The 26,057-nt window shown below is 39.5% G+C and overlaps 1 protein-coding gene across 2 annotated transcripts in view; it reads left to right on the top strand.

Moving 5' to 3' along the window:
• Positions 1–26,057, top strand: part of LOC126335551 (brain-specific angiogenesis inhibitor 1-associated protein 2-like) — an 850,912-nt gene that overhangs the window by 822,629 nt on the left and 2,226 nt on the right. The window contains exons 9-11 of one of the 2 annotated variants that reach the window (XM_049998952.1): positions 11,044–11,149; positions 15,630–15,834; positions 22,170–22,384. In XM_049998952.1, the coding sequence (XP_049854909.1) occupies positions 11,044–11,149; positions 15,630–15,834; positions 22,170–22,384 (526 nt within the window). Of the gene's footprint in view, positions 1–11,043; positions 11,150–15,629; positions 15,835–22,169; positions 22,385–26,057 lie in introns of those variants that run through there. The other variant, XM_049998953.1, reaches the window with a different exon arrangement.

The following is a 26,057-nucleotide window of genomic DNA, read 5'->3' as shown; positions in this document are numbered from 1 at the left end:
AGCAAAGGTGAATTCTTACACTGGAAATCTTCAGTCACCATTGCTAATGATTTTTATTTCGAATTTAAGTAGTGGCTGGGTGCAAACCAAGAAACCATTATGTTTTGATTACTAGTCAAAGATGCTACCCCTGAACCACATGGTGCAATGTGCTATGAACTGACTTAAGGATTCAGCTTACTTTAGTTCCTCTTCATATCACATCACCTTAAGTTGTGTTACTTCATTTGCTAATTTTTATCCATTGAATATGGCATATATTTTTTACTAAGAAACATGAGGCTGTCAATTTAATAGATGGTAATGATTAATGCAATGAAAATATTCAATTACAAATGATTAGAAACCATAAGTATGTGTCACTAAAACCCACATGCCACCTCAGTGCTGAAAGGTCCATGGTTTGTGGAGGGAGGAAAATGAATGTCATTTGTAAATTTAATGGGTATATGAAGATGGCTACAAGTTATTATATAGTATTGTATAGTTGTGATCTTCAGACTGAAGACTAGTTTGTTGCAGATCTCTGTGCTAGTCTTTCCCACACAAGCCTTAGCTACTGAACCTATTCAGTGTGCTCAAGCTTCTGTCTCTTTCTACTATTTTTACACCCATCTCCCTCACTCCCTTTCCATAAATAATTGATGACCCATTGATGCCTCATAATGTTTCTTCACAGATTTCATAATAGTAGAAAATGTGAAGTTGTACAGCTATTTCCATATGGCTGTTTTCAAAAATCTTTGATTATCTAGTGATTGATCAGCAAAGAAAGACAATGGTAGGTTCTTAAAAACTTATTTCAAACTTCCAAGAAGCAGCCTTTTAGGGTAAAGATAAATATTTGTGAACTTTCTTTTTTGATCTAGTGTACTGATTATACATTATATTGATCTTATTATTCTAACTGATTTACAGGCCTACTTTCAGATTTGCTGTATTAGCTTTTTCCATCCATTATTTATCTACAAAGAGAACATCATCAGTGGCACATTAGTAGTTGAGGTGCACTGCATTAACACTTAATCCTTCTCAATTGCCCCAATTTAAAGACCTGATAATTTCCTCTAGAACTGGTAGAACAATTTTTGCATTATGGACTCACCTTGCATCCCTACTCTGTCAATTCTAAATGTACCGCTATCTTGATAAAATCTGATAGAAGCTGAGGTATAATTGTATATCTTCTTCAGTACACTAACATAGGCTGAATCAGTGCCTTGTTACTCAAAACCTGTTGATGGAGATTTTGTTGAGACTGAGTCAAAGTTCTCTGAAACTACACTCCTGGAAATGGAAAAAAGAACACGTTGAACCGGTGTGTCAGACCCACCATACCTGCTCTGGACACTGCGAGAGGGCTGTACAAGCAATAATCACACGCACGGCACAGCGGACACACCAGGAACCGCGGTGTTGGCCGTCGAATTGCGCTAGCTGCGCAGCATTTGTGCACCGCCGCCGTCAGTGTCAGCCAGTTTGCCATGGCATACGGAGCTCCATCGCAGTCTTTAACACTAGTAGCATGCCGCGACAGCATGGACGTGAACCATATGTGCAGTTGACGGACTTTGAGCGAGGGCGTATAGTGGGCATGCGGGAGGCCGGGTGGACGTACCGCCGAATTGCTCAACACGTGGGGCGTGAGGTCTCCACAGTACATCGATGTTGTCGCCAGTGGTCGGCGGAAGGTGCACGTGCCCGTCGACCTGGGACCAGACCGCAGCGACGCACGGATGCACGCCAAGACCGTAGGATCCTACAAAGTGCCATAGGGGACCGCACCGCCACTTCCCAACAAATTAGGGACACTGTTGCTCCTGGGGTATCGGCGAGGACCATTCGCAACCGTCTCCATGAAGCTGGGCTACGGTCCCGCACACCGTTAGGCCGTCTTCCGCTCACGCCCCAACATCGTGCATCCCGCCTTCAGTGGTGTCGCGACAGGCGTGAATGGAGGGACGAATTGAGACGTGTCGTCTTCAGCGATGAGAGTCGCTTCTGCCTTGGTGCCAATGATGGTCGTATGCATGTTTGGCGCCGTGCAGGTGAGCGCCACAATCAGGACTGCATACGACCGAGGCACACAGGGCCAACACCCGGCATCATGGTGTGGGGAGCGATGTCCTACACTAGCCGTACACCACTGGTGATCGTCGAGGGGACACTGAATAGTGCACGGTACATCCAAACCGTCATCGAACCCATCGTTCTACCATTCCTAGACCGGCAAAGGAACTTGCTGTTCCAACAGGACAATGCACGTCCGCATGTATCCCGTGCCACCCAACGTGCTCTAGATGGTGTAAGTCAACTACCCTGACCAGCAAGATCTCCGGATCTGTCCCCCATTGAGCATGTTTGGGACTGGATGAAGCGTCGTCTCATGTGGTCTGCACGTCCAGCACGAACGCTGGTCCAACTGAGGCGCCAGGTGGAAATGGCATGGCAAGCCGTTTCACAGGACTACATCCAGCATCTCTACGATCGTCTCCATGGGAGAATAGCAGCCTGCATTGCTGCGAAAGGTGGATATACACTGTACTAGTGCCGAAATTGTGCATGCTCTGTTGCCTGTGTCTATGTGCCTGTGGTTCTGTCAATGTGATCATGTGATGTATCTGACCCCAGGAATGTGTCAATAAAGTTTCCTCTTCCTGGGACAATGAATTCACGGTGTTCTTCTTTCAATTTCCAGGAGTGTATATGAATCCAATACAGGGTGGTATTTAATATTAATTGTCTCAATCCATAATTTCATTTATTACTTCTAAGAGGTCCAGTGGGCTATATTCACACCTAATACCGATTTGTCTAATGATAATTATAGTGAGTGTCTTGCACACTATAGAGGATTCTGACTGGTCTATAGTTTTTATGTCTTGGGAGTCTTCTTTCTGGATGAGTAGAATAATTTCAGTATTGTTCCAATTTTGGGAATATCCCCACACGTATTTGCACACATCTCTGAGACCTCTTCAATGACTTAGGTGTCATTACTAGACCGCGCATTTTAGGTAAAAACCTATTTTGTTCCTGAGTTCCTATTTGCATAAAAAATTGTACTTATGCATTTCATGACTATTTACACTTAATAGTGTTAATTCTATAGGACCTGTTGTTGTTGTTGTGGTCTTCAGTCCTGAAACTGGTTTGATGCAGCTCTCCATGCTACTCTATCCTGTGCAAGCTTCTTCATCTCCCAGTACCTACTGCTACCTACATCCTTCTGAATCTGCTTAGTGTAGTCATATCTTGGTCTCCCTCTACGATTTTTACCGTCCACGCTGCCCTCCAATACTAAATTGGTGATCCCTTGATGCCTCAGAACATGTCCTACCAACCGATCCCTTCTTCTGGTCAAGTTGTGCCACAAACTTCTCTTCTCCCCAGTCCGATTCAATACTTGCTCATTAATTATGTGATCTACCCATCTAATCTTCAGCATTCTTCTGTAGCACCACATTTCGAAAGCTTCTGTACTCTTATTGTCCAAACTATTTATCGTCCTTGATTCACTTTCATACATGGCTACACTCCATACAAATACTTTCAGAAATGACTTCCTGACACTTAAATCTATACTCGATGTTAACAAACTTCTCTTCTTCAGAAACGCTTTCGTTGCCATTGCCAGTCTACATTTTATATCCTCTCTACTTCGACCATCATCAGTTATTTTGCTCCCCAAGTAGCAAAATCCTTTATTACTTTAAGTGTCTCACTTCCTAATCTAATTCCCTCAGCATCACCCGACTTAATTCGACTACATTCCATTATCCTTGTTTTGCTTTTGTTGACGTTCATCTTATATACTCCTCTCAAGACACTGTCCATTCCATTCAACTGCTCTTCCAAGTCCTTTGCTGTCTCTGACAGAATTACGATGTCATTGGCGAACCTCAAAGTTTTTATTTCTTCTCCATGGACTTTAATACCTACTCCGAATTTTTCTTTTGTTACTTTCACTGCTTGCTCAATATACATATTGAATAACATCGGGGATAGACTACAGCCCTGTCTCACTCCCTTCCCAACCATTGCTTCCCTTTCATGTCCCCCGACTCTTGTAACTGCCATCTGGTTTCTGTACAAATTGTAAATAGCCTTTCACTCCCTGTATTTTACCCCTGCCACCTTCAGAATTTGAAAGAGAGTATTCCAGTCAACATTGTCAAAAGATTTCTCTAAGTCTACAAATGCTAGAAACGTAGGTTTGCCCTTCCTTAATCTAGCTTCTAAGATAAGTCGTAGGGTCAGTATTGCCTCACGTGTTCCAACATTTCTACGGAATCCAAACTGCTCTTCCCCGTGGTCGGCTTCTACCAGTTTTTCCATTCGTCTGTAAAGAATTCGTGTTAGTATTTTGCAGCTGTGACTTATTAAACTGATAGTTCAGTAATTTTCACATCTGTCAACACCTGCTTTCTTTGGGATAGGAATTATTATATTCTTCTTGAAGTCTGAGGGTATTTCGCCTGTCTCATACATCTTGCTCACCAAATGGTAGAGTTTTGTCAGGACTGGCTCTCCCAAGCCTGTCAGTAGTTCTAATGGAATGTTGTCTACTCCGGGGGCCTTGTTTCGACTCAGGTCTTTCAGTGCTCTGTCAAACGCAGTATGATATCTCCCAGTTCATCTTCATCTACATCCTCTTCCATTTCCATAATATTCTCCTCAAGTACATCGCCCTTGTATAGACCCTCTATATACTCCTTCCACCTTTCTGCTTTCCCCTCTTTGCTTAGAACTGCGTTTCCATCTGAGCTCTTAATATTCATACAAGTGGTCCTCTTTTCTCCAAAGGTATCTTTAATTTTGCTGTAGGCAGTATCTATCTTACCCCTAGTGAGATAAGCCTCTACATCCTTACATTTGTCCTCTAGCCATCCCTGCATAGCCATTTTGCACTTCCTGTCGATGTCATTTTTGAGGTGTTTGTATTCCTTTTTGCCTGCTTCATTTACTGCATTTTTATATTTTCTCCTTTCATCAATTAAATTCAATATTTCTTCTGTTACCCAAAGATTTCTACTAGCCCTCGTCTTTTTACCTACTTGATCCTCTGCAGCCTTCACTACTTCATCCCTCAAAGCTACCCATTCTTCTTCTATCGTATTTCTTTCCCCCATTCCTGTCAATTGCTCCCTTATGCTCTCCTTGAAACTCTGTACAACCTCTGGTTCTTTTAGTTTATCCAGGTCCCATCTCCTTAAATTCCCACCTTTTTGAAGTTTCTTCAGTTTTAATCTACAGGTCATAACCAACAGATTGTGGTCAGAGTCCACATCTGCCCCTGGTAATGTCTTACAATTTAAAACCTGGTTCCTAAATCTCTGTCGTACCATTATATAATCTATCTGAAACCTGTCAGTATCTCCAGGCTTCTTCCATGTATACAGCCTTCTTTTATGATTCTTGAACCAAGTGTTACCTATGATTAAGTTGTGCTCTGTGCAAAATTCTACCACGCGGCTTCCTCTTTCATTTCTTTGCCCCAGTCCATATTCACCTACTACATTTCCCTCTCTCCCTTTTCCTACTACCAAATTCCAGTCACCCATGACTATTAAATTTTAGTCACCCTTCACTATCTGAATAATTTCTTTTATTTGATCATACATTTCTTCAATTTCTTTGTCATCTGCAGAGCTAGTTGGCAATAAACTTGTACTACTGTAGTAGGTGTGGGCTTCGTATCTATCTTGGCCACAACAATGAGTTCACTATGCTGTTTGTTGTAGCTTACCCGCATTCCTATTTTCCTATTCATTATTAAACCTACTCTTGCATTACCCCTATTTGATTTTGTGTTTATAACCCTGTAGTCACCTGACCAGAAGTCTTGTTCCTCATGCCACCTAAAAACGCCTCTTTCGACGTTACTGCCTATTTCGGCTTTAATATCCTAAAAAGTGCCTATTTCATCATATAAGACAGTGGCTCCAAGTTTGTCCACACTATACGACAGATGGAAAAAAATATTTTCTGTCCAGGGTGCAGCAAGGTGGCTAGTTTATATGCGCTCATGCTTCGTATTTGCCTAACACTTCGGTATTTTTTTTTATATCGCTATCCCTGTTAATACCAAATAATCTTTATAGGTGTTTTATTATTCATATGTAAAAATAGATCACGGATCTTTAGGTTAAAACCTATTTTTTTCGTAAGCTTCAATTTGTATATAAGTTGGTACTTATATTAAAAACAAAGATTCCAAGACTTACCAAGCGGGAAAGTGCCGGCAGACAGGCACATGAACAAAACACACAAACACACACGCAGAATTACTAGCTTTCGCAACCGATGGTTGCTTCTTCAGGAAGGAGAGGGAAAGACGAAAGGATGTGGGTTTTAAGGGAGAGGGTAAGGAGTCATTCCAATCCCGGGAGTGGAAAGACTTCCCTTAGGGGAAAAAAAGGACAGGTGTACACTAGCACACACACACATATCCATCCGCACATACACAGACACAAGGCCTTTAAATATGTCTGCTTGTGTCTGTGTATGTGCGGATGGATATGTGTGTGTGTGTGCCAGTGTACACCTGTCCTTTTTTTCCCGGGATTGGAATGACTCCTTACCCTCTCCCTTAAAACCCACATCCTTTCGTCTTTCCCTCTCCTTCCTGAAGAAGCAACCATCGGTTGCGAAAGCTAGTAATTCTGTGTGTGTGTTTTGTTCATGTGCCTGTCTGCCGGTGCTTTCCCGCTTGGTAAGTCTTGGAATCTTTGTTTTTAATATATTTTTCCCATGTGGAAGTTTATTTCTATTTTATTTACATCATCATTAAGTTGGTACTTATGCGTTTCATGACTAACTAAACTGACTACCGTTAGTTCTATAGGACCTAAAATTTATTATTTCAACATTGATGCCTAATTTTGCCTATTTTGGCATCAAAATCCTAAAAGTACTTATTTCGTTAATCTGACATAGAGTTCTTGTGTTTTCAAAGATTAGTGGAAAAAAAAAGAAAGAAAGAAAGAAAGAAAAGGAAGTAAACTTAGGGCTTTACGTCTTGTTGAAGGTGAAGGTCATTAGAGACTTTACCATTCCTTTGCTTGCCTTACTACCAACAGCACTCGGCACTGTTGAATGGTCATCCATCCAAGTACGCGACGAGCGCGACAGTGTTTAACTTCGATGAGCGAATGGGAACCGGTCAAAGATTGGAGTTACACATTAGAATCGAACGTGGGAGTACTAAATGTTATACCTGAAAATACTTCGTTTGTAGGAATCTGGCCAGATGTGTATTTTCGCAAAGAAACGGTTTCATAGGCCTTAAGCTGAGCACGGATCAAAAAATCACAATGTTAATCGTAGATGCCCTCTATAGCTAAATTACTGCCCTTTGCGCATTTTATCGTGGCTGTCTACAGGTAATCCTATCAAACTACTCTGTTTCATGAAAGGTATTATACGTGAATTTTCCGATTCAAACATAATTTGCCAGTAGTGAGATGTTTTCATCTGAAGCACCGGTAGATTCCATTCGCTTCTTCAGAAGGGGCGGCCATGTGTCAGGTGCCATATGTCAGGCAATGAGTACGGTACTTCCCCTACTGCTCCCTTGCACCGCAGTAAAAGGAAAACAAAAAACAAAAAAAAACAGGTCATCGTTCACTTTTTCCCTGCGAAAACAAATCAGTACATAGTGTAGCGACCAACGTGTTAAGTGTTACTGGCGTTCTAAGTGCAAAATAAATTCTAGTTTCTGTGTGAGAATACTACGCCATGCCGAAAACAGCTAGTTCAAAGTCTACTCATATAAGGCAGTGACTGCAAGATTTTCCGCATTATGCAACAGATGGGAAAATTATTTTCTGTTAGCCATGCAACAAGGAGGTTAGTTGATGTTTTTCTTAGTAATACGAGATACTCTTTATATGTGATTCTAAACTGCATTTCCCTTTTCTCTCGTATTAGATTTTGAGTGTTAATAAATCTCACTTAACTCAGCATGCAGATGGAATCGCACATAAAGCTAATGTTGAACACAACTCAAAATTGAAGCAAACTCTTTTAAAAAAACAAGTTATGCAGTGATTTGTGTCATGCATTTGTGGCAGCAAACATCCCCTTTCGGATACTAGAAAACCCCATTTTCAGAAGTTTTCTTGAGAAGTACTGCCATCAGTCTATTCCTGCAGAGTCAACTTTACGTAAGAATTATGTGGATTCAGCTTACAATGCTGCATTGCACAGAATCCGAGAAATGTTGGAAAATCTTGTATATGGATTTCTGTGGATGAAACTACTGACACTCTTGGCCGTTACATAGCAAACCTGATTATTGGCAATCTAGATCCAGATGCTCCATCCAGGGCTCATTTTATTTACTAAAAACAGCTTGCAAAAACTACCCAACAAACAGTAGCACAATGTGTGAACAATGGGCTTAATATGCTATACCCAAACTGAGTGGATGAGAATAAGCTGCTTCTGGCCATCACTGATGCTGCTGCGTATATAATAGCAGCGTTTCAACTATTACAGGTATTCGACCCATTGATGCTGCACGTAACTTGTGTAGTGCATGGGATCAACCTCATAGCAGATCAAGTAAGGCTACAATTTCCTAAAGTAAATAAAGTAATATCTGTGGTGAAGAAAATTTAAATGCTTGAAATGTATATTTTGCCTTTCAGTGTCTTTCTTTTAGATGGTCATTTGTACTGAATATTAAAATGAAATGATAACTAAATGAAGACCCCACACTGTCAATAGGAATTGATATATATCAATGGGGACCTTTGAAAATGTAGCCCCGGCCGGAACTCGAACCCGGGATCTCCTACTTACATGGCAAATGCTCTATCCATCTGAGCCACCAAGGGCACAGAGGATAGTATGACTGCAGGGATATATCCCTTGGTTGCTCCCCTTGAGACCCACATTCCCAACTTAATGTCCACATTCGTAGTGCCCCTGCCCATTAAACTCATTATTTGTGGCAGACAATCTTAGTGAGTCCTGTAAGAGTTCAGACAATATGTGTGCATCCGCAGAGAAGGAGAAGGTCAATGGCCAGTTAGCCTTAACTATATGAAGATGGTATCTGTTCTTTCGGACTTGTCTGAAAGAACAGATACCATCGGTGACCACGCAGCACTCTAAAATGAGATACAATCTTCATATAGTTAAGGTTAACTGGCCATTGACCTTCTTCTTCTGTGCAGATGCACACATATTGCCCGAACTCTTAGGGGACTCGGTAAGATTGTCTGCCACGAGTAATGAGTGTAATGGGCAGGGGCACTACGAATGTAGTGTGTGGGCATTAAGTTGGGAATGTGGATCTCACGGAGAGTGTGAAAGGGATAAATTCATGCATTCACACTATCCTCTGTACCCTCAGTGGCTCAGATGGATACAGCGTCTGCTATGTAGGCAGGAGATCCCGGGTTCGAGTCCCGGTCAGGGCACACATTTTCAACTGTCCACGTTGATGTATATCAATGCCTATTGACAGCATAGGGTCTTCATTTAATTATCATTTCATTCTAGAGTACTGCATTGTCACCGATGGTATCTGTTCTCTTGGACATGTTCAAAAGAACAGATACCATCTTCATATATGAATATTAAAGAGTATTGTCTGTTCTTCACAATAAAATAAGATGGAAAAGCTTCGTAAGGAATCCTCTTCATGACATATTGGCCCAATCAAATGTTATTATTCAGGGTCAGCTTTGGATCAGACCATGAAACTAATAGTTAATGACATGTTGTATTGGTGAAAGAAACCAACCTTTCCATGTTGATTAAAGTGGGTGTATACCAAGTTATCTTCATAAAACTGATATATTGGTATGAATTTTTGACCTTTTCAGCTTTGAACCTTTATCACAAGACATATTTTGCTGGGATTATCAAGGTTTCTGTAAGAAACCAGTTGGAGTTTATGTGGCGGCCATTAACTTCATATGTCTTCATTCTAGTGTTCAGATCTTCACATTTCTCTGCAAATAATAAGACTATACAACACTTTAATTAGTTGAGTGGAAATCATGATTCTTTTTACCTCATTTTATGTATGCAATCATGCAATATTCACAAATATAACACTGCAGAGTGTAGATGCAGGTCCATTGAGTAAAATTTCTTTCTCTGGCAGTGGTGTAATTAACCCTGGAGTGCATGTATCACAGATGCCAGTAGCTTATGGAGTATAGTTCAGATTTTCTTTTACAACTAAAATGAGAAGAAATAAAATATTACATTTAGAGCTGTGGATACTTAGCATTTAGAAATTTCACCTAGCCTCTGATAAAATTTATAAACATTTACATTCCTCAGTATGCAACAGGGAATATAGCTAACAATTCTGGATCTTTGAATTCTTACAGATGGCTAAAACAGTACAAAACATCATATTGAAAATAAGTTTCCTTGTTGTGCTGAAAAAAGTCATTTACTTATGCTTCATAACACTTTTGTTGGTAGTGAGAATTCAATAAAAATCAAAGAGGCAAATAATCCCACAGTAGCAAGATCTTAATGCAATAGTATACAATTACCAGTACATATTAAGAAATATGGCTGTTCTTAAATGTCAGAAAAATGTGCTGAATATCCATTAAGCAATATTAATCAACAGAACAGTAATGATAGCACTGGTTACACATTTCCACTCTTATCGTAAATTGTTCAGATACTTCTTTTACACTATTTTAGATGACCATTTGTGTTCTAAGGTACTTCCCATAATTTATGTTACCACCTTTCTTGTCTACAGTTATTTTGTACAAGTAATTATGACCACTGAAAGGAAGGCTAATAACAAACAGTTACTTTAGGTCAAATGTGCCTCTACAGTTAAAAAATTTTCATAGTTCGCATAGCTTTAATCTTCTTTCACAATCAGTTTTGGTTCAGTTCTGGTGTACAATAGTGAATACTACAATAATTGTGCAAAATAAATGTAGGGTACATTTTCATTTCTTTCTATTTATGTCTTAAAAATTTGTGTACAGGAGTGTACACATGCAATATACAATAAAACGGTTTTTTCTGAATATTTGTTTATTTGTTTAGGTGAACGCAATAAGGGATGGCAATTCGGTGAGAACCTGAGAACTCACTCCACTGGCTGGTTTCCATTGGCATACACAGAAGTGATTTTCGATGGAATTGATGACAGGTGAGATCTGAGAATGTGAACGTTGTGTAAGCCTCCTTTACATCGATAAATTTTGCATGTTGAGAGAATTTAGAGGCCAAGTAAATATATTTATAGACATGAACTTCTATTTGAAATGATACTGTGCATCCTCCTCATTTCTACACTTCAACAACAAACACTTAATGTATTCCTCTCTCCTCTATCTACTGAGCGAGAGAGTCTAAAAAAGACAACACATCACATGATCTTGGATAGCAAGAAGGATAACATTACTGTCACTATTTGCTTTTTTTGTTTAAGTTCATGCATTGTGATTTTTCTCTCTCTCCCCTTCCGCCATTTTTTAGTTCTTTGTGGTGGCAGTCCCCAATGGTATACAACAAACAATATCTACAATAATACACTCCTGGAAATGGAAAAAAGAACACATTGACATCGGTGTGTCAGACCCACCATACTTGCTCTGGACACTGCGAGACGGCTGTACAAGCAATGATCACACGCACGGCACAGCGGACACACCAGGAACCGCGGTGTTGGCCGTCGAATGGCGCTAGCTGCACAGCATTTGTGCACCGCCGCCGTCAGTGTCAGCCAGTTTGCCATGGCATACGGAGCTCCATCGCAGTCTTTAACACTGGTAGCATGCCGCGACAGCGTGGACGTGAACCATATGTGCAGTTGACGGACTTTGAGCGAGGGCGTATAGTGGACATGCGGGAGGCCGGGTGGACGTACCGCCGAATTGCTCAACACGTGGGGCGTGAGGTCTCCACAGTACATCGATGTTGTCGCCAGTCGTCAGCGGAAGGTGCACGTGCCCGTCGACCTGGGACCGGACCGCAGCGACGCACGGATGCACGCCAAGACCGTAGGATCCTACGCAGTGCCGTAGGGGACCGCACCGCCACTTCCCAGCAAATTAGGGACACTGCTGCTCCTGGGGTATCGGCGAAGACCATTCGCAACCGTCTCCATGAAGCTGGGCTACGGTCCCACACACCGTTAGGCCATCTTCCGCTCACGCCCCAACATCGTGCAGCCCGCCTCCAGTGGTGCCGCGACAGGCGTGAATGGAGGGACGAATGGAGACGTGTCGTCTTCAGCGATGAGGGTCGCTTCTGCCTTGGTGCCAATGATGGTCGTATGCGTGTTTGGCGCCGTGCAGGTGAGCGCCACAATCAGGACTACATACGACCGAGGCACACAGGGCCAACACCTGGCATCATGGTGTGGGGAGCGATCTCCTACACTGGCCGTACATCTCTGGTGATCGTCGAGGGGACACTGAATAGTGCACGGTACTTCCAAACCGTCATCGAACCCATCGTTCTACCATTCCTAGATCGGCAAGGGAACTTGCTGTTCCAACAGGACAATGCACGTCCGCATGTATCCCGTGCCACCCAACGTGCTCTAGAAGGTGTAAGTCAACTACCCTGGCCAGCAGGATCTCCGGATCTGTCCCCCATTGAGCATGTTTGGGACTGGATGAAGCGTCGTCTCACGCGGTCTGCACGTCCAGCATGAACGCTGGTCCAACTGAGGCGCCAGGTGGAAATGGCATGGCAAGCCGTTCCACAGGACTACATCCAGCATCTCTACGATCGTCTCCATGGGAAAATAGCAGCCTGCATTGCTGCGAAAGGTGGATATACACTGTACTAGTGCCGACATTGTGCATGCTCTGTTGCCTGTGGTTCTGTCAGTGTGATCATGTGATGTATCTGACCCCAGGAATGTGTCAATAAAGTTTCCCCTTCCTGGGACAATGAATTCACGGTGTTCTTATTTCAATTTCCAGGAGTGTATTTTGCAAGTACACAATTTATTATTCACATTAATTACCAAACATGTTCCACCCCAGTTGTATCATGCTCAGTGCCCTTTTTTCTTTCATTTTTCTGAAATACCCACTTACAGACTATTTTTAGGTTAGTAAATATGTTACATGAGTTTTGTTGTTATTTAAATTGTATATGTACCTTACCCTTTATTTTGCGTTGCTTGTATCCTGTGGCTTCCAATCAAAATTAGCCACAGGTCTTAATTAGAGCACCATGTTATTTGCAAACATAAGGGATGTTAGAGTATCATCTGCATTGAATTTTTGTTGACAAAATAAAGGATATGAATATGTGCAATAGTTACACCACTCTTAGTTGACTTCACATCAATTTACACTCACATACCAACTGAAGGGACAAGCACAATAGTTGAAAGAAACTATGACAGACCAACACTACCCCACAATCATAGACACAAGAAGTCTCAACCTTTTTGAGAATAATCACGGGGCAACCTTACTTCAAATTCAAGAAGAAATTCTACACCCAACACGAAGGGCTCTCCACAGGGTCACCCATAAGTGGCCTGCAGGCCAACATCTTCCTTAACCACCTCAAAAACACAATCTTTGAAGAAATAATAAAACAAAAACAGTGGAAAGTAATATATTGGTGCAACTATGTTGATGACATAATTGTTTGGTAGATGAAGCATGTGCCCAGATACTGTAGTTACACAAAGATGTCATTACTGATCGCCCAAAAATGCTCTTCACTCTTGAAACGGAAACAGACAAAAAGATAAATTTCCTACTCATCAGAGAAGAAAATGAAAACCACAAACAGCAGTTCTCCGAATACAGAAAATCTACATCAACTAATACAGTTATTCACAACAAGGAAAACCACCTGACAGCCTGCAAACAGGGCAGCCACAGGTACTTCACACACAGGCTGAACACAATTCTAATAGACAAAGGTAGCTACATACAAGAGCTAAACATAATGTAAGAGACTGCCACAGAAAATGGTTACAAAATAAACATTATTGACAAACTAAACCATAAAATAAAAACACAACTGACAATGGACATACACAACAGTACTACAGCACAACACACCAGTTACAATCATCCAACAGTAACACACAAGGCACACAAGATGAAGAAACCACAAACAACAGGAAAATATGGCACATCCTCATATTTAACAACAATATAACTCACAGGATGGGTAACATTATAAAAAATCAAGGTATACATGTGGTATATTAAACAGAAAACACAGTGCAGAAAAGATTTAAAATACTCAACACTACCACAGGGAAATTCATCAAAGCAGGTATATACCAGCTAACCTGTAAGGACTGCAATTCAGTATACATTGGACAGCTGTAGGAATTTCAGGATAAGGTACTCAGGACATCTAAGAGCACTGAAAAGTGACATCATATGTTCCACATTTGCAGACCATGTCATTAAAAACAATCACCACCCCAGTGATGTAGAAGCAGACCTCCAAATTCTAAAACATAGTTACCTCCTGTTTCATTTTTTTTAATAGAAGAAAATACTGCATCTAAAAATCCATCACCATGGATAATGATCTCACTCACAAGCACTGGGCTTGCACATTAACAGGTAGATGTAAACTATAATGTAAACAAATTGACTTATGGCTGGAGTGCATTTAAAAACAGACACATAATTTAAGAATTAACTAAAGAGCATATCTAAATGACATCATGACAGAGAGGCATTCATATTCATAATGACAAATTAAAGGATGAATGAAGCAGAAGAAACTGCTTTATGCTACATTATGATGCATCCTGACCATCACATCATATGATGATGAAGAAAATAATGATAATGAAAAATGTGTATTCTGAACCTATAAACCATAAAAGTATTGACATAAATATATATGTTTCTGCACTTGATGTCAAGACAATTAAAATTCATCTGGTGTTGTACTGCCTAATTGCCTAAAATATAAAATACTTTAAAATATGAGAGGCGATTGAAATTATTAAGCTGCCTGACAACATTAATGCAGAGGATCACTACAAACTGCCAGCATCCCGGCTGCCATCTCTCCAGGTCTAACAGCCCATGAGTGGGACAGAAACCCCACTGATTATGGACATGACAGCCTAAACAAACAGCTGTATAGGAACAGTCAACTTATTTCCATGTATGCCAGGAAGAAAATGTGCCCACCAGAAGCCAAGTGATGATTTCGAGCATCAACGATCATCAACAAACTGGATAGTCCTACCCTCTCCCTCTCATCATGCCTAGCCTATTATATGCTCATGCCAATAAAGCCCCAGGAATATGAGGTATTCACACTGATAGTTTGTGCCAAATTGGAGAACCTTTCCTCCAGTAACATGAGTCTTACTCTGAGGTACACCATTACAATAGGGTCAAAATGTTGGTTTTATAGTTTTAAGGTAGTTTACATTTCAGATTATAACACAGTACAACACACAGAAGAATTTTAATCATCTATAAAAGTATTCAGGAGGTCATAAGAGTTGACAGCCTCAGGAGAGTACAAAATAAGATTGGTATGAGAAATGGATTTCATATAACAAACAGTTTAACTAGCATTATGATATATTTACTTTAGTTTGCAGATTGAATGTTTTTCGATGGTAAATCAGAGTAACCAATTCTAATTACATCCACTTCTTGTTTTTGCAGTTCACCAACAGACAGTGCTTGCCTCGATGCAATCAGCAATGGAGCAGCAACACCAGTCCATCACAGAGGTGGCAGCAGTAGTCCTCCGGGTAAAGCAGGCCACAGCCCCAACCCTTCTCTTAGCAATACCCACTCACGTGCCCCTGCACCACAGTCTGCTAGAGTAGGCTCTCCCCCCATGAATCACCGACCAGTAAGAAGACAGGTGCGTTACATGGCATTTGCGTAGTTGATGAGTGGCATAATGGGAATACTAAACATTACATTCCACTGTAAAAGAAATATTTTCTGATAAGATACATTTTCATGGTTAGAAAACCACAACTGGTCTACATCATTACTTACACAGAGTAACAAAACACAGTCGTTTTTAATTCTTAAACTATGATCATGTAAATGAATGGTTAACCTTCCTTGTATCTGCTAACCTTAATCTCATGTATTAGGTAAATTTGCAGTATAAATTTCAACTACAACATATTATTCAGGGAGGAATGACACGTTTGTGACATAAGGTTACATAAGATTTAACCAAAATAGTTTTTCTGTTTTTAGAAGTTATTATTGCTGGAAACTGGGAAGAGAGGGCACAAAACAAGTTATAACCTTTGATTCTACAAAGCAGCAATCAGACAAACATAGTAAACAGCTGTGCACATTCTGTTTGAGCATAAAGGAAGTTATCATATAGTCTGCATAGAATCTATGCTACAATGTGCTTTTTTTTTTATATGTCTATCCAATTCATAATGTCTAGATGGTAAGTATGGGATTTCTCTTTCCATTGCTAATTTTGTTTCCAGAGTTTTCACTTATCATATAAATGTACCATCTGGCATGGATAAAGTACTTTGGTGGTGCACAATTTGAAAAGAAAATGGTTGATTTTAGTGTTGTGGGCTTCAGTCCAAAGAATGGTTTGATGCAGCTCTCTGTGTTACTCTATGCTGTGCAAAAGTCTCTTCATCTCCAAATAACTACTGCAAGATATGTCTTTTGAACCAGTGTACTGTATTTACTTCTGCTCTCCCTGTTCAATTTTTACCCCTCCCACTTCACTTAAATACCAAACTGGTAATCTCTTGATGTCAACCAGTTTATTCCTTTAGTCAAGTATGGTCACAAATTCCTTTTCTCCCCAATTCTATTCTGTGCTTCCACATTAGTTCCAAGATACCCCTCTAATCTTCAGCACTCTTGTGCAGCACCACATTACAGAAGCTTCTATTCGCTTATTTTATGAACTGTTTATTGTCCACGTTTCACTTCCATACAATGTTACACTCCAGACACATACATTCAAAAAAGACTTCCTAACACTTAAATCTATATCTTGCGTACCAGGTAGAATAGTTTTGTCATGGTATTGTTAGTTTGAGTTGGGTTGTTTGGGGAAGGAGACCAGACAGCGAGGTCTCGGTCTCATTGGATTAGGGAAGGATGGGGAAGGAAGTTGGCCATGCCCTTTCAAAGGAACCACCCCAGCATTTGCCTGGAGCGATTTAGGGAAATCATGGAAAACCTAAATCAGGATGGCCGGACGCAGGATTGAACCATCGTTCTCCCGAATGCGAGTCCAGTGTTGTTAGTTCTGACAAAACGTTGTCTACTCCAGGGACCTTGTTTCAACTTAGCTCTTTCAGTGCTCTGTCAAATTCTTCTCACAGTATTCCTCCCAAAATCTCCTTATTTCCCTGTGGGTGGTATCTATTTTCCACTAGTGATGTATGCTTCTAATTCCTTACATTTACACTCTAGACATTACTACTTAGCCATTTTGCACTTCCTGTAAATCTCATTTCTTAGAAGCTTGTGTTCCCTTTTGCCTGCTTCACATTCTACATTCTTATATTTTCTCATTTCACGAAACGTTCCCTCTGCAATTCTCAACAACCTCTAGTATTTCAATTTATCAACATCCCATCACCTTAATTTTCCTTTTTTTCTGCTGCTGAAATGTCTTACAGTTTAAAATCTGGCTTCAAAATCTCTGCCTCATCATTGTATAATATTATGGAAAGGATAGACTGCTACTCACCACATGGTGGAGACGGTGACCTGCAGACAGGCACAACAAAAAGACTGCTAAACAACCAAGCTTTCGGTCAAAAGACACCCCCCCCCCCCCCCCCCGAAGTAGACAACACTCATACACATTCACACTAACACAACTCACACACAATCAGTCTGAAGCCTTCCTTGTCTTTCCTGACTCTATGGGCGTGATACAAAGAAGGTTGTCACAGATCCCTACCTTCATCACCTAAAGTAGTTTTCTAGAAACTTTCTAAGTGGGCATTCTCAAGATAGTTTACATCTATTTTCAAGCATCTACCAATTCATTTCTTTCAGCTTCTTCATGACATTCTCCCAAGAGTGAAACAAACCTGTGACCATTCATACTGCCTTTCCTTATATCCATTCAATATCCCCCATTATTACCATTTGTATGAGTCCAAAACATTTGAGCAGTTTTCTATTATAGGTTGCACAAGTGTTTTAATGTTTTGAATGCAACCTCATTTGTAGACTGAATGCAGTTACCTAGTATTCTACCAATGTTCCCCAGCCTGCCCCTTGCCTTTCCCTCTGCTGAGACTATATGATTGTTCACTTTCATATCTCTACAAATTGCTACACACAAGTATTTGTATGAGTTGATAGATTCCAACAGTGACTCACTGATGCTGCAGTCATAGGATACTACGTTTTTCATTTTGAGAAGTGCACAATTTTATGTTTCGGAATGTTTAATGTGAGTTATTAACCTTTGTAATTTGTTCCACACATATCAAGCTTCAAGTGAATATTTGTGCACCTTTTTTCAGATGGTACCTTGCTATAGATAGCTACATTGTCTGAGGTTACTGTTTATATTGTCTGCAAGATCATTAATATACAACGTGAACAGTAAGGATCCTAACACACTTCCCTGCGGTGCATGTGAAGTTACTTCTACATCTGTCAGTGATCCCCATCCATGACAAAAAGCTATGTCCTCCCTACTAATAAATCATCCATCCAGTCAGAGATCTTGTTTTATAACCCTTATAAATGACTTTTGATAACAGGCATTTGTGTGGTACTGATTCAATGCTTTTTGAAGCCAAGAAACACTGCATCTATCTGTCTGACATCATCCATGGCTTTCATGATGTCATGTGAGAAAAGTGAGAGTTGTGTTTGACATAATCAATTCTTTATTTATTTACTTATTTTAAAAAATCCATGATGGTTGTCATGGAGGTGTCATTTTTTCTCTTTAGGATACTTTCAGGATGAGTTCTTTCAATCTATCAAGTTTTGTCATAATTGTCATAACTCTTTGACTCATTATTTATTCAATCTACCAATCAAATCTTCACCATTATTCTATAGTGACACATTTCAAAAACTTTTATCATCACCTTGTCTATACAGTAGTCCATCTAGTAGAACTCATCTTCTATTTTTAGTCTGTCATTACCTCATCAGTTCTCAGAGCATTGCCTGATCTACTTCAACTACATTCCAATACTCTCATTTCACTGTTGTTTATGTTCATCTTATATCCTCCTATCAACATCTTACCTATTGTGTTCATCTGACTCCCCCAAGTCCTTTCCCGTTGCTGATAGAATTACAACGTCATTGACAAATCTTAAACATTTTATTTCTTCTCCCTGAACTTCAAGTCCTTTTCCAAGTTTCTCCTTGATTTCCTTTACTGCTTTCTCTGTGTAAATGTTGAATAATGTGGGGGTAGGCTGTATTGTTACCCTCTCGGCTATTGCCTCCATTTGATACCTATTACTTTTGGAAGTGCAGTCTGGTTTCTGCATAAGTTGTTGCCTCATAAATTTCATCCCTAATGGCTTCAAAATTTCAGTGTGTATTCCAGCGAATGTATTCAGTAAGGACCATAAAAAAGTGACCAATTAAATAAATATGAAAAAATATAAATATAAGGAAAAGGATGTATTAGAGTACCATAGCAAGGACTTGGGTTTATAATGAGAAGCTCAACCACAGTCGTTTTTATTTGGTCCCATTTGACTACAGTACATTTTGTACAGAGTAAGTACCTCTGAGTTATGGTATGTCAGGTTGGCAATGTAGAGTGTACCGGTAACTTATTTGTAGTAATGGTCAGTAGTATTTCAGTATAAGCGTGAATCAAATGTAAATTGGAATTTTTATTTTGCATGCCTTTTTGTAGATAAAGAGCATCATGATCTCTGCTTACTGTTGCTTTCATTTCCAGTGACTGTTCTGCACAGCTAGAATATTGTTGTATCATTTCTTTGGTCAGAATCACAGTGTCAGAGCAAAAGGTATCATCATCTTTTGTGCAGTGGACTATAATCAAGTTTTTCACAGGAGAGAGTGAAACTTTACGAAATTTTTAAAACATTAGTGGCACAGATAGAGGACAAAACCCTGAGAAAGGTTTTACAAGGATGGGAACAGTTCTGCCAGTCTCCCCATGGGGAAGTTCCTTACAACATACTTTTTTTTTTTTAAATTTTAAAGCTCTTCTCGACAATTTTCTCCGCAAACATACTGTGAACTCAGCATATCACTCCAGTTGTTGGATCAAACATAATTTGCATATCATCAGAAAAGTCATCCATTTCCAACCTAGGACATGATCATGCTTCGTGACAATGCTCAACCACACACAGCTACCTACAGCAAAAAAAAGGGGTAGGGATTTTTCTGGACTATATTAGAACACCCTCCATACAGTCCACACTTACCATCCTGTGATTTTCATTTGTTTGGGCCCCAAAAAGAAGCAGTCAGACACGGATCTGACGGCAGTGGCACCATTCAGGAGTCTATGTAGAAAAATAAGTTCATGTGCATAAATTTTTCTGAAACTAAAATAAATATATAGAAAAATCTAGAATATTTGATTCACCCTCATACTACACCACTCCTTTTCTTAAAATATTTCAACCAGCCTGGATTTACAAAAAATTCAATACTGTACTTGTTTGTTTTCAAAGCTCTTTTCAGCAACTGAGGTTCTGGTATGTGTTCATTCTGAGACCTAGCTTGTTTGTACTAAACAGGCAACACTGCTGCTACATCTTTGTGTTTAGCCATTCTTGTAAGCTTTTCCCTGGTCTCAAATGTACTGTGCTTGGCATCACAATTTGATTCCTATTTTGTTATTATTGTCAACAGTGTAGACTTAGCAGTGCTAACTGTCTACAGCTTTCTATTTTCTACCTCTGTTAGTCATCAACTGCCTTAAGCTGCCCTGTCTTCATATTAAGTGAAAAAGTAATTTCTCTTCATCCTGATTGCTCTGCCATTGCCACCCATTGCTCCAGGCTGTGTTTAAAACATACAAAAAATCCAAAAGAATTTGACACAGGATTCACTGAGTTTGATATGCATTCAGTAACTTTGACATATTCAACACTAATGTCAATAACTTACAAATGTTTTGACAGTGTCAGTATCTAAAGACAAATAAAAAAATTTGCTTTGTTTGTTCAATCTACAAAAATGAGTCAATAAATCTGGGTGATGTCACAACTGCAGAAAACAGTTATATTTGTTTGTCTGTGAAGAGAGAACATTTTGCATTAAACAGTTATTGTTTTGCGCTAAAAGATAAAAAGTATGAAATTAGATAATACTTTGTTTGGTCTAGTGGATTTTTTCAACTTTAGTGTTTTCACATTAAATTTTTTTCTTCCAGTTCATTTCAAGTACACTGAATAAAGTAACTGTAAACACAAGAGACTATTTTTTAAATCCAGAAGCTTTATATGTGTACTGCAATTTATTTCCTGAAGTCAAATATTAAAGTTCCAATAAAGGGAAGTCATTAACCTTATGGTTACCAGTAAAAATTAACTGTTTTGTTCAATTCTGAATGTAATGATACTGGTTACATCAGTGTTTACAAACAGACAATTTCATAAAATATTCATATAATTTCAGCTTCATAATTTTTCACATGCATATGAAAAAAAATAGCAGCTGTATATTCTAATATTTTCTACCACGATAATAACAAAGCAGAAATCATAAAAAGTGCATTATTTCACAACATTCAGCCTTTATTTTCATTCTCTCCCATTCCAAAATTTTTATGGAAACTTTTCATTTTACTACTGGTTCTTGTTTCATCCACAGTCACATGACATACTTATTATTATTCTCTTTTCATGGAATCATTGACAGTTAGGTTTGTTTGAATTCAATATTCCATTTTTTTAGCTATCTGATATACCTTATATGTATGTCATGGTTAAAGAAGTTGTTGTGACTACAGAGCCATTGTTTGCCACAGAATGTACCAGTTCCTTTGTTCTTACACTCTTCTTTTTTTAGTAAGATAGGAAATTTACAAGATTCATCTTACATCTCCATGAATCTGTATTAAGTGGTACTCCCTAAACCTCACTTAACAGAAGCAATCAAACAACTGCACCATTTTTATCATTATATATAAAATATTGTGTCAGAGTACTTCTTTTGTACATAACAGTTGTACAGAGTTGTTAATTTATTTTAAATGTATTAATTTTCTTGTTTCAGCCTGGTCACAATCAGAGTGTTCCTACCCATATTAACATTGGCCCTCCACCATCTCTTCCTGCTCCAGTACCAAGACGCAAGTTACCCCCACCACCATTGCCCCCTCTTAGAACCACAGGAGCAAGCACCAGCCTCCACAGTAGCAATGACAGTGGCTTTAGTAATGACCCACCACCTGCTCCTGAAGTTGATTACTCAGATGATGAAACTTCAAAGTAAGTACAACCAAATTAGCTCAATATAAACTGTTAATTGAGTATTAAGGGTCAATGAATGTTTCTGTCTTTAGAGCCAGCTGCACACACAAGACCCACATTCTATTCATTTTGTTTGATGGATGATGATTTGATTTTAGCACACACAGTTCATTGATAATGTAACTAAATTTTCTGAAAATATGAGAAATAATTATTAATAGTAATTCAGAGTAATTTAGTACCTTTCATTTCTGTTCTTGCAGCACAAATAATTGACTGGGATTTGCCTTTGGCATCAACACTTTTATGTTTAAGAGTTTTAGAGCTATACATGCTTCAGCTCAGTTAAGCTGTCATCAGCAGATGTTCATATTACATAATATGAAATTTCACTGTCATTCCTACCATGGATTAGACACACTTTCATGATCCTTGAAATTATTCTGAAATGAACTGTTCACATGAATATTTGCATACTTCTGCAGCAAGGATGATGTTTCTCTCTTGTATACATTACAGTTACATTAAAATCTTGTATTATTATATGCAGTGTCTGACAAAAGAAGTGGAGCAGAAAGAATGGGTGCAGGGAACAAAATGACACTTCATGGATTGAGAGGGTGTGTGATGATTTTCCAGTGATTACAATATCAAGTCAAATTTACAATGTATTTTGACAGTATGAGCATGATTATGAGTCCCTCTCCCACTTGGATGCAGGCATTAATTCAGCTGGGAGGGTGTCACAAAGCTGTTGTATCCTTTCATGGGGCACACTGGCCTACAACTCTTGTAACTAGTCCTTGAGGTTCTGGACACTGTTCGATCTGGTCCCTTACATGTTCTATAAGGGATGGATCTGGTGATCTTGATGACCAGTGGAACACTTCAACATCACACAGACAATTTTTAGACTCATAGGTTGTATGTGGACAGGCACTGGCCCACTGAAAAATGATGCCACAATACTGTCACATGAGAGGTAGCACATAAAGACACAGGATGCTGTGACATACCATTTCGCCAATAGAGTTTCCTCAATCACTATCAAAAATTCAAATGGCTCTGAGCACTATGGGACTTAACTCATTCACTATCACCCATGCCTTGGAGTCATACCCAATGGCTCCATGTGCCATAACATGCTGTTCCTCTCCAAACCATTGCAAGAATGAGCCCTCTCACTAGGTCATAGCCATATTTGCCATTGATGGTCATCTGCAGTAATGCAGTACTATGTTTCATTACTGAACAAAATTCATCAGCACTTCATGCTTCTTGGTCATGGTACCATTCCAAATGTAGCCATATTTTGTAGTGTTAATGACAATTTACACATGGGGTGGTAGTTCCCTATTCAGCTGCTGTTAGTGCATGACCAACTGTGTCAAATAAAACAGAATTTTGCAGAGAGTCCATTACCTGTTCTTGGATGACAGAGGCAGATGTGAAGGTTTTATGAAGTGTGTGGTGCACAATACAGCACTTCTCCCTTGGGGTAGTCAGATATGATTGGCAACAAATGTGAGGATGAGAACATTTGCCATGCAGTCCAACATGGGCCACTGTCACACCCACAGATCTGGAGAGTGTATGACTCCACCACCTGGCCAAATGGAGACCCACAATGAAGCCGGTTTCAAACTTTGTCAGATGCTGATAACACTGTCTCACGTGATAATAAGGCACATCCATGTCCTCCACAGTGCTCACTCAACATCTGACATTGTTCATGCCTTTTTATAAGGCAACACCATAAGAAATTCATACTAGAACATAAATGCAAATCCTGGTAAAGCCTTCAGGTTGTGCTATGCATTTCACCAAGACTACCATCTGTGCAATGTCCTCAATATGTTGCAGGTGTCAGTCATGGGCAGAACAGAGATCTGTATAGCTGTGAGTGCACTGTGTCAGAGCTAAGTGAATTTGATTGAGGGCAAATTGTTGGTGTTCATACCCTGGGTGCTTCTGTAATTAAGGGAGCCACAGTGTTTTTGGTGTTTCAAGAGGCACCTTATCAAAGATTTATACTGAATACAGGGGAAGTGAGAAAATGTCGTCTGCCAAGTCACAACATGGACAAAAATGTATGTTGTGTGATCATGACAGGCAGTCACTAAAGAGGAATGTGATGAAAAATAAGAGGATAATAGCCCAAAAAGTCATTACACTACCAAAAGCAGCACTCTCAAACCCAGCCAGCACTAAAACAGCATGAAGGCACCTCCATACTCCAGGAATTGCATAAAGATCCGAAATTTCAAAACCACTTATCAGTGATGCAAATGCCCATAAATGGAAAATGTGGTGCTGAAGCCATAAAACCTGAAATATGGCATAATGGAGATATTTCATTTGGTTGGATTAATTCTTATTTCAGACTGTTTCCCACTTCTAACCAAGTGCACATCCCAAGAATGAAACATGTTGGAGGTTCAGTGATGATTGTAGCAGCCATATCAGGGTATTTCATGGTCCCTATGGTTACTCTGCAAGGCCACATTATTGCAAAGCATTGTGTGACCATTTTTGCTAACTAGGTCCACCCCATTGTACATTGTTTGTTTCCCCATGGTGATCCTGGGTCCCAAGACAACAAGGTCACTGCTCACACACAGCTCACATCATCCAGAACTGGTTATGCGAGCGTGAGGATCTCCCCTGGCCACCACAGACAACAGACGTCAATATTATTGAGCCTTTGTTGTTAACTTTGGAGAGAAGGATGTGTGATCTTATCCACCTCCATCACTGTTACCTTAACTTACCACTATTTTGCAGGAATAATGGTATAATGCTCCCTTGCAAACTGTACCAGACCTGTATTTATCCATTCTGAGGACTAGAAACTGTTTTGAATGGCATTGGTTTTCTGTCAATACATTAAGCATGGTAACATGTTGTATTTTTGGTGTTTCCATATTTTTGTTCGGCCCTGTATAGCCTACCAGCTCTGGTAACAACACTAAACAGGAAAAACACTAAAGCACTCTGACAGTGACTCTACCCATCACAGAGAACTACAGCTCTAATCATTCACATATCTACTGATGTACAAAGTTACATTGACATTTGACTATATCTTCTGGGTGCATCACTTATTCTGTCAGCTGGAGTAAGTAATAACCATGAAGAGTCTTTATTGTTGTTGCTTGCAGCTTAAGTTCTAAGTGCAATGTGTTGTGTCATCACAACATGTTATTAAAAACGTCAGAATTCACATCATCTTATAAAATGTGAAACAACAGCCTATGTTCAAATAATAAACCACACCAAGAACATGAAAAATGAAACTTCTGGAATATGAAAAATAATTGGAAACATTATTAAACAAGTAACAAACATAAATAACAGTGCAATTAAATTTGATTTCCTGGAAAAAAGTTGCAAAATAAATGATACACTGAAATTATTGGTCATCAAATTCAATGATTAGTTACTCAGCAAGGCAGCAAACATTGTACTCACTAATAAACAACTAAATGCAAAAGCATTAGTCTCAATGTGATTAACCCTGTAATCAGGACACTAAATGTAGTAATTTTGCCAGCAAAGGTGGTTTCTTACTCAGTATTAAAATTTTGTAATGACTTGATAGTACTGCCCTTAGGGTCAATGGTTCTCTGGATACTTCATGACAGTCTTAAATATGCTGTATTATCACTCGTACATAAAATGTCAGATATGC

The sequence above is a fragment of the Schistocerca gregaria genome, chromosome 2 (genome assembly GCF_023897955.1).
Source record: "Schistocerca gregaria isolate iqSchGreg1 chromosome 2, iqSchGreg1.2, whole genome shotgun sequence".
NCBI lineage: Eukaryota > Metazoa > Arthropoda > Insecta > Orthoptera > Acrididae > Schistocerca > Schistocerca gregaria.
Note: the sequence above shows the minus strand (reverse complement) of the source record. Positions and strands in the feature narration are given on the sequence as shown.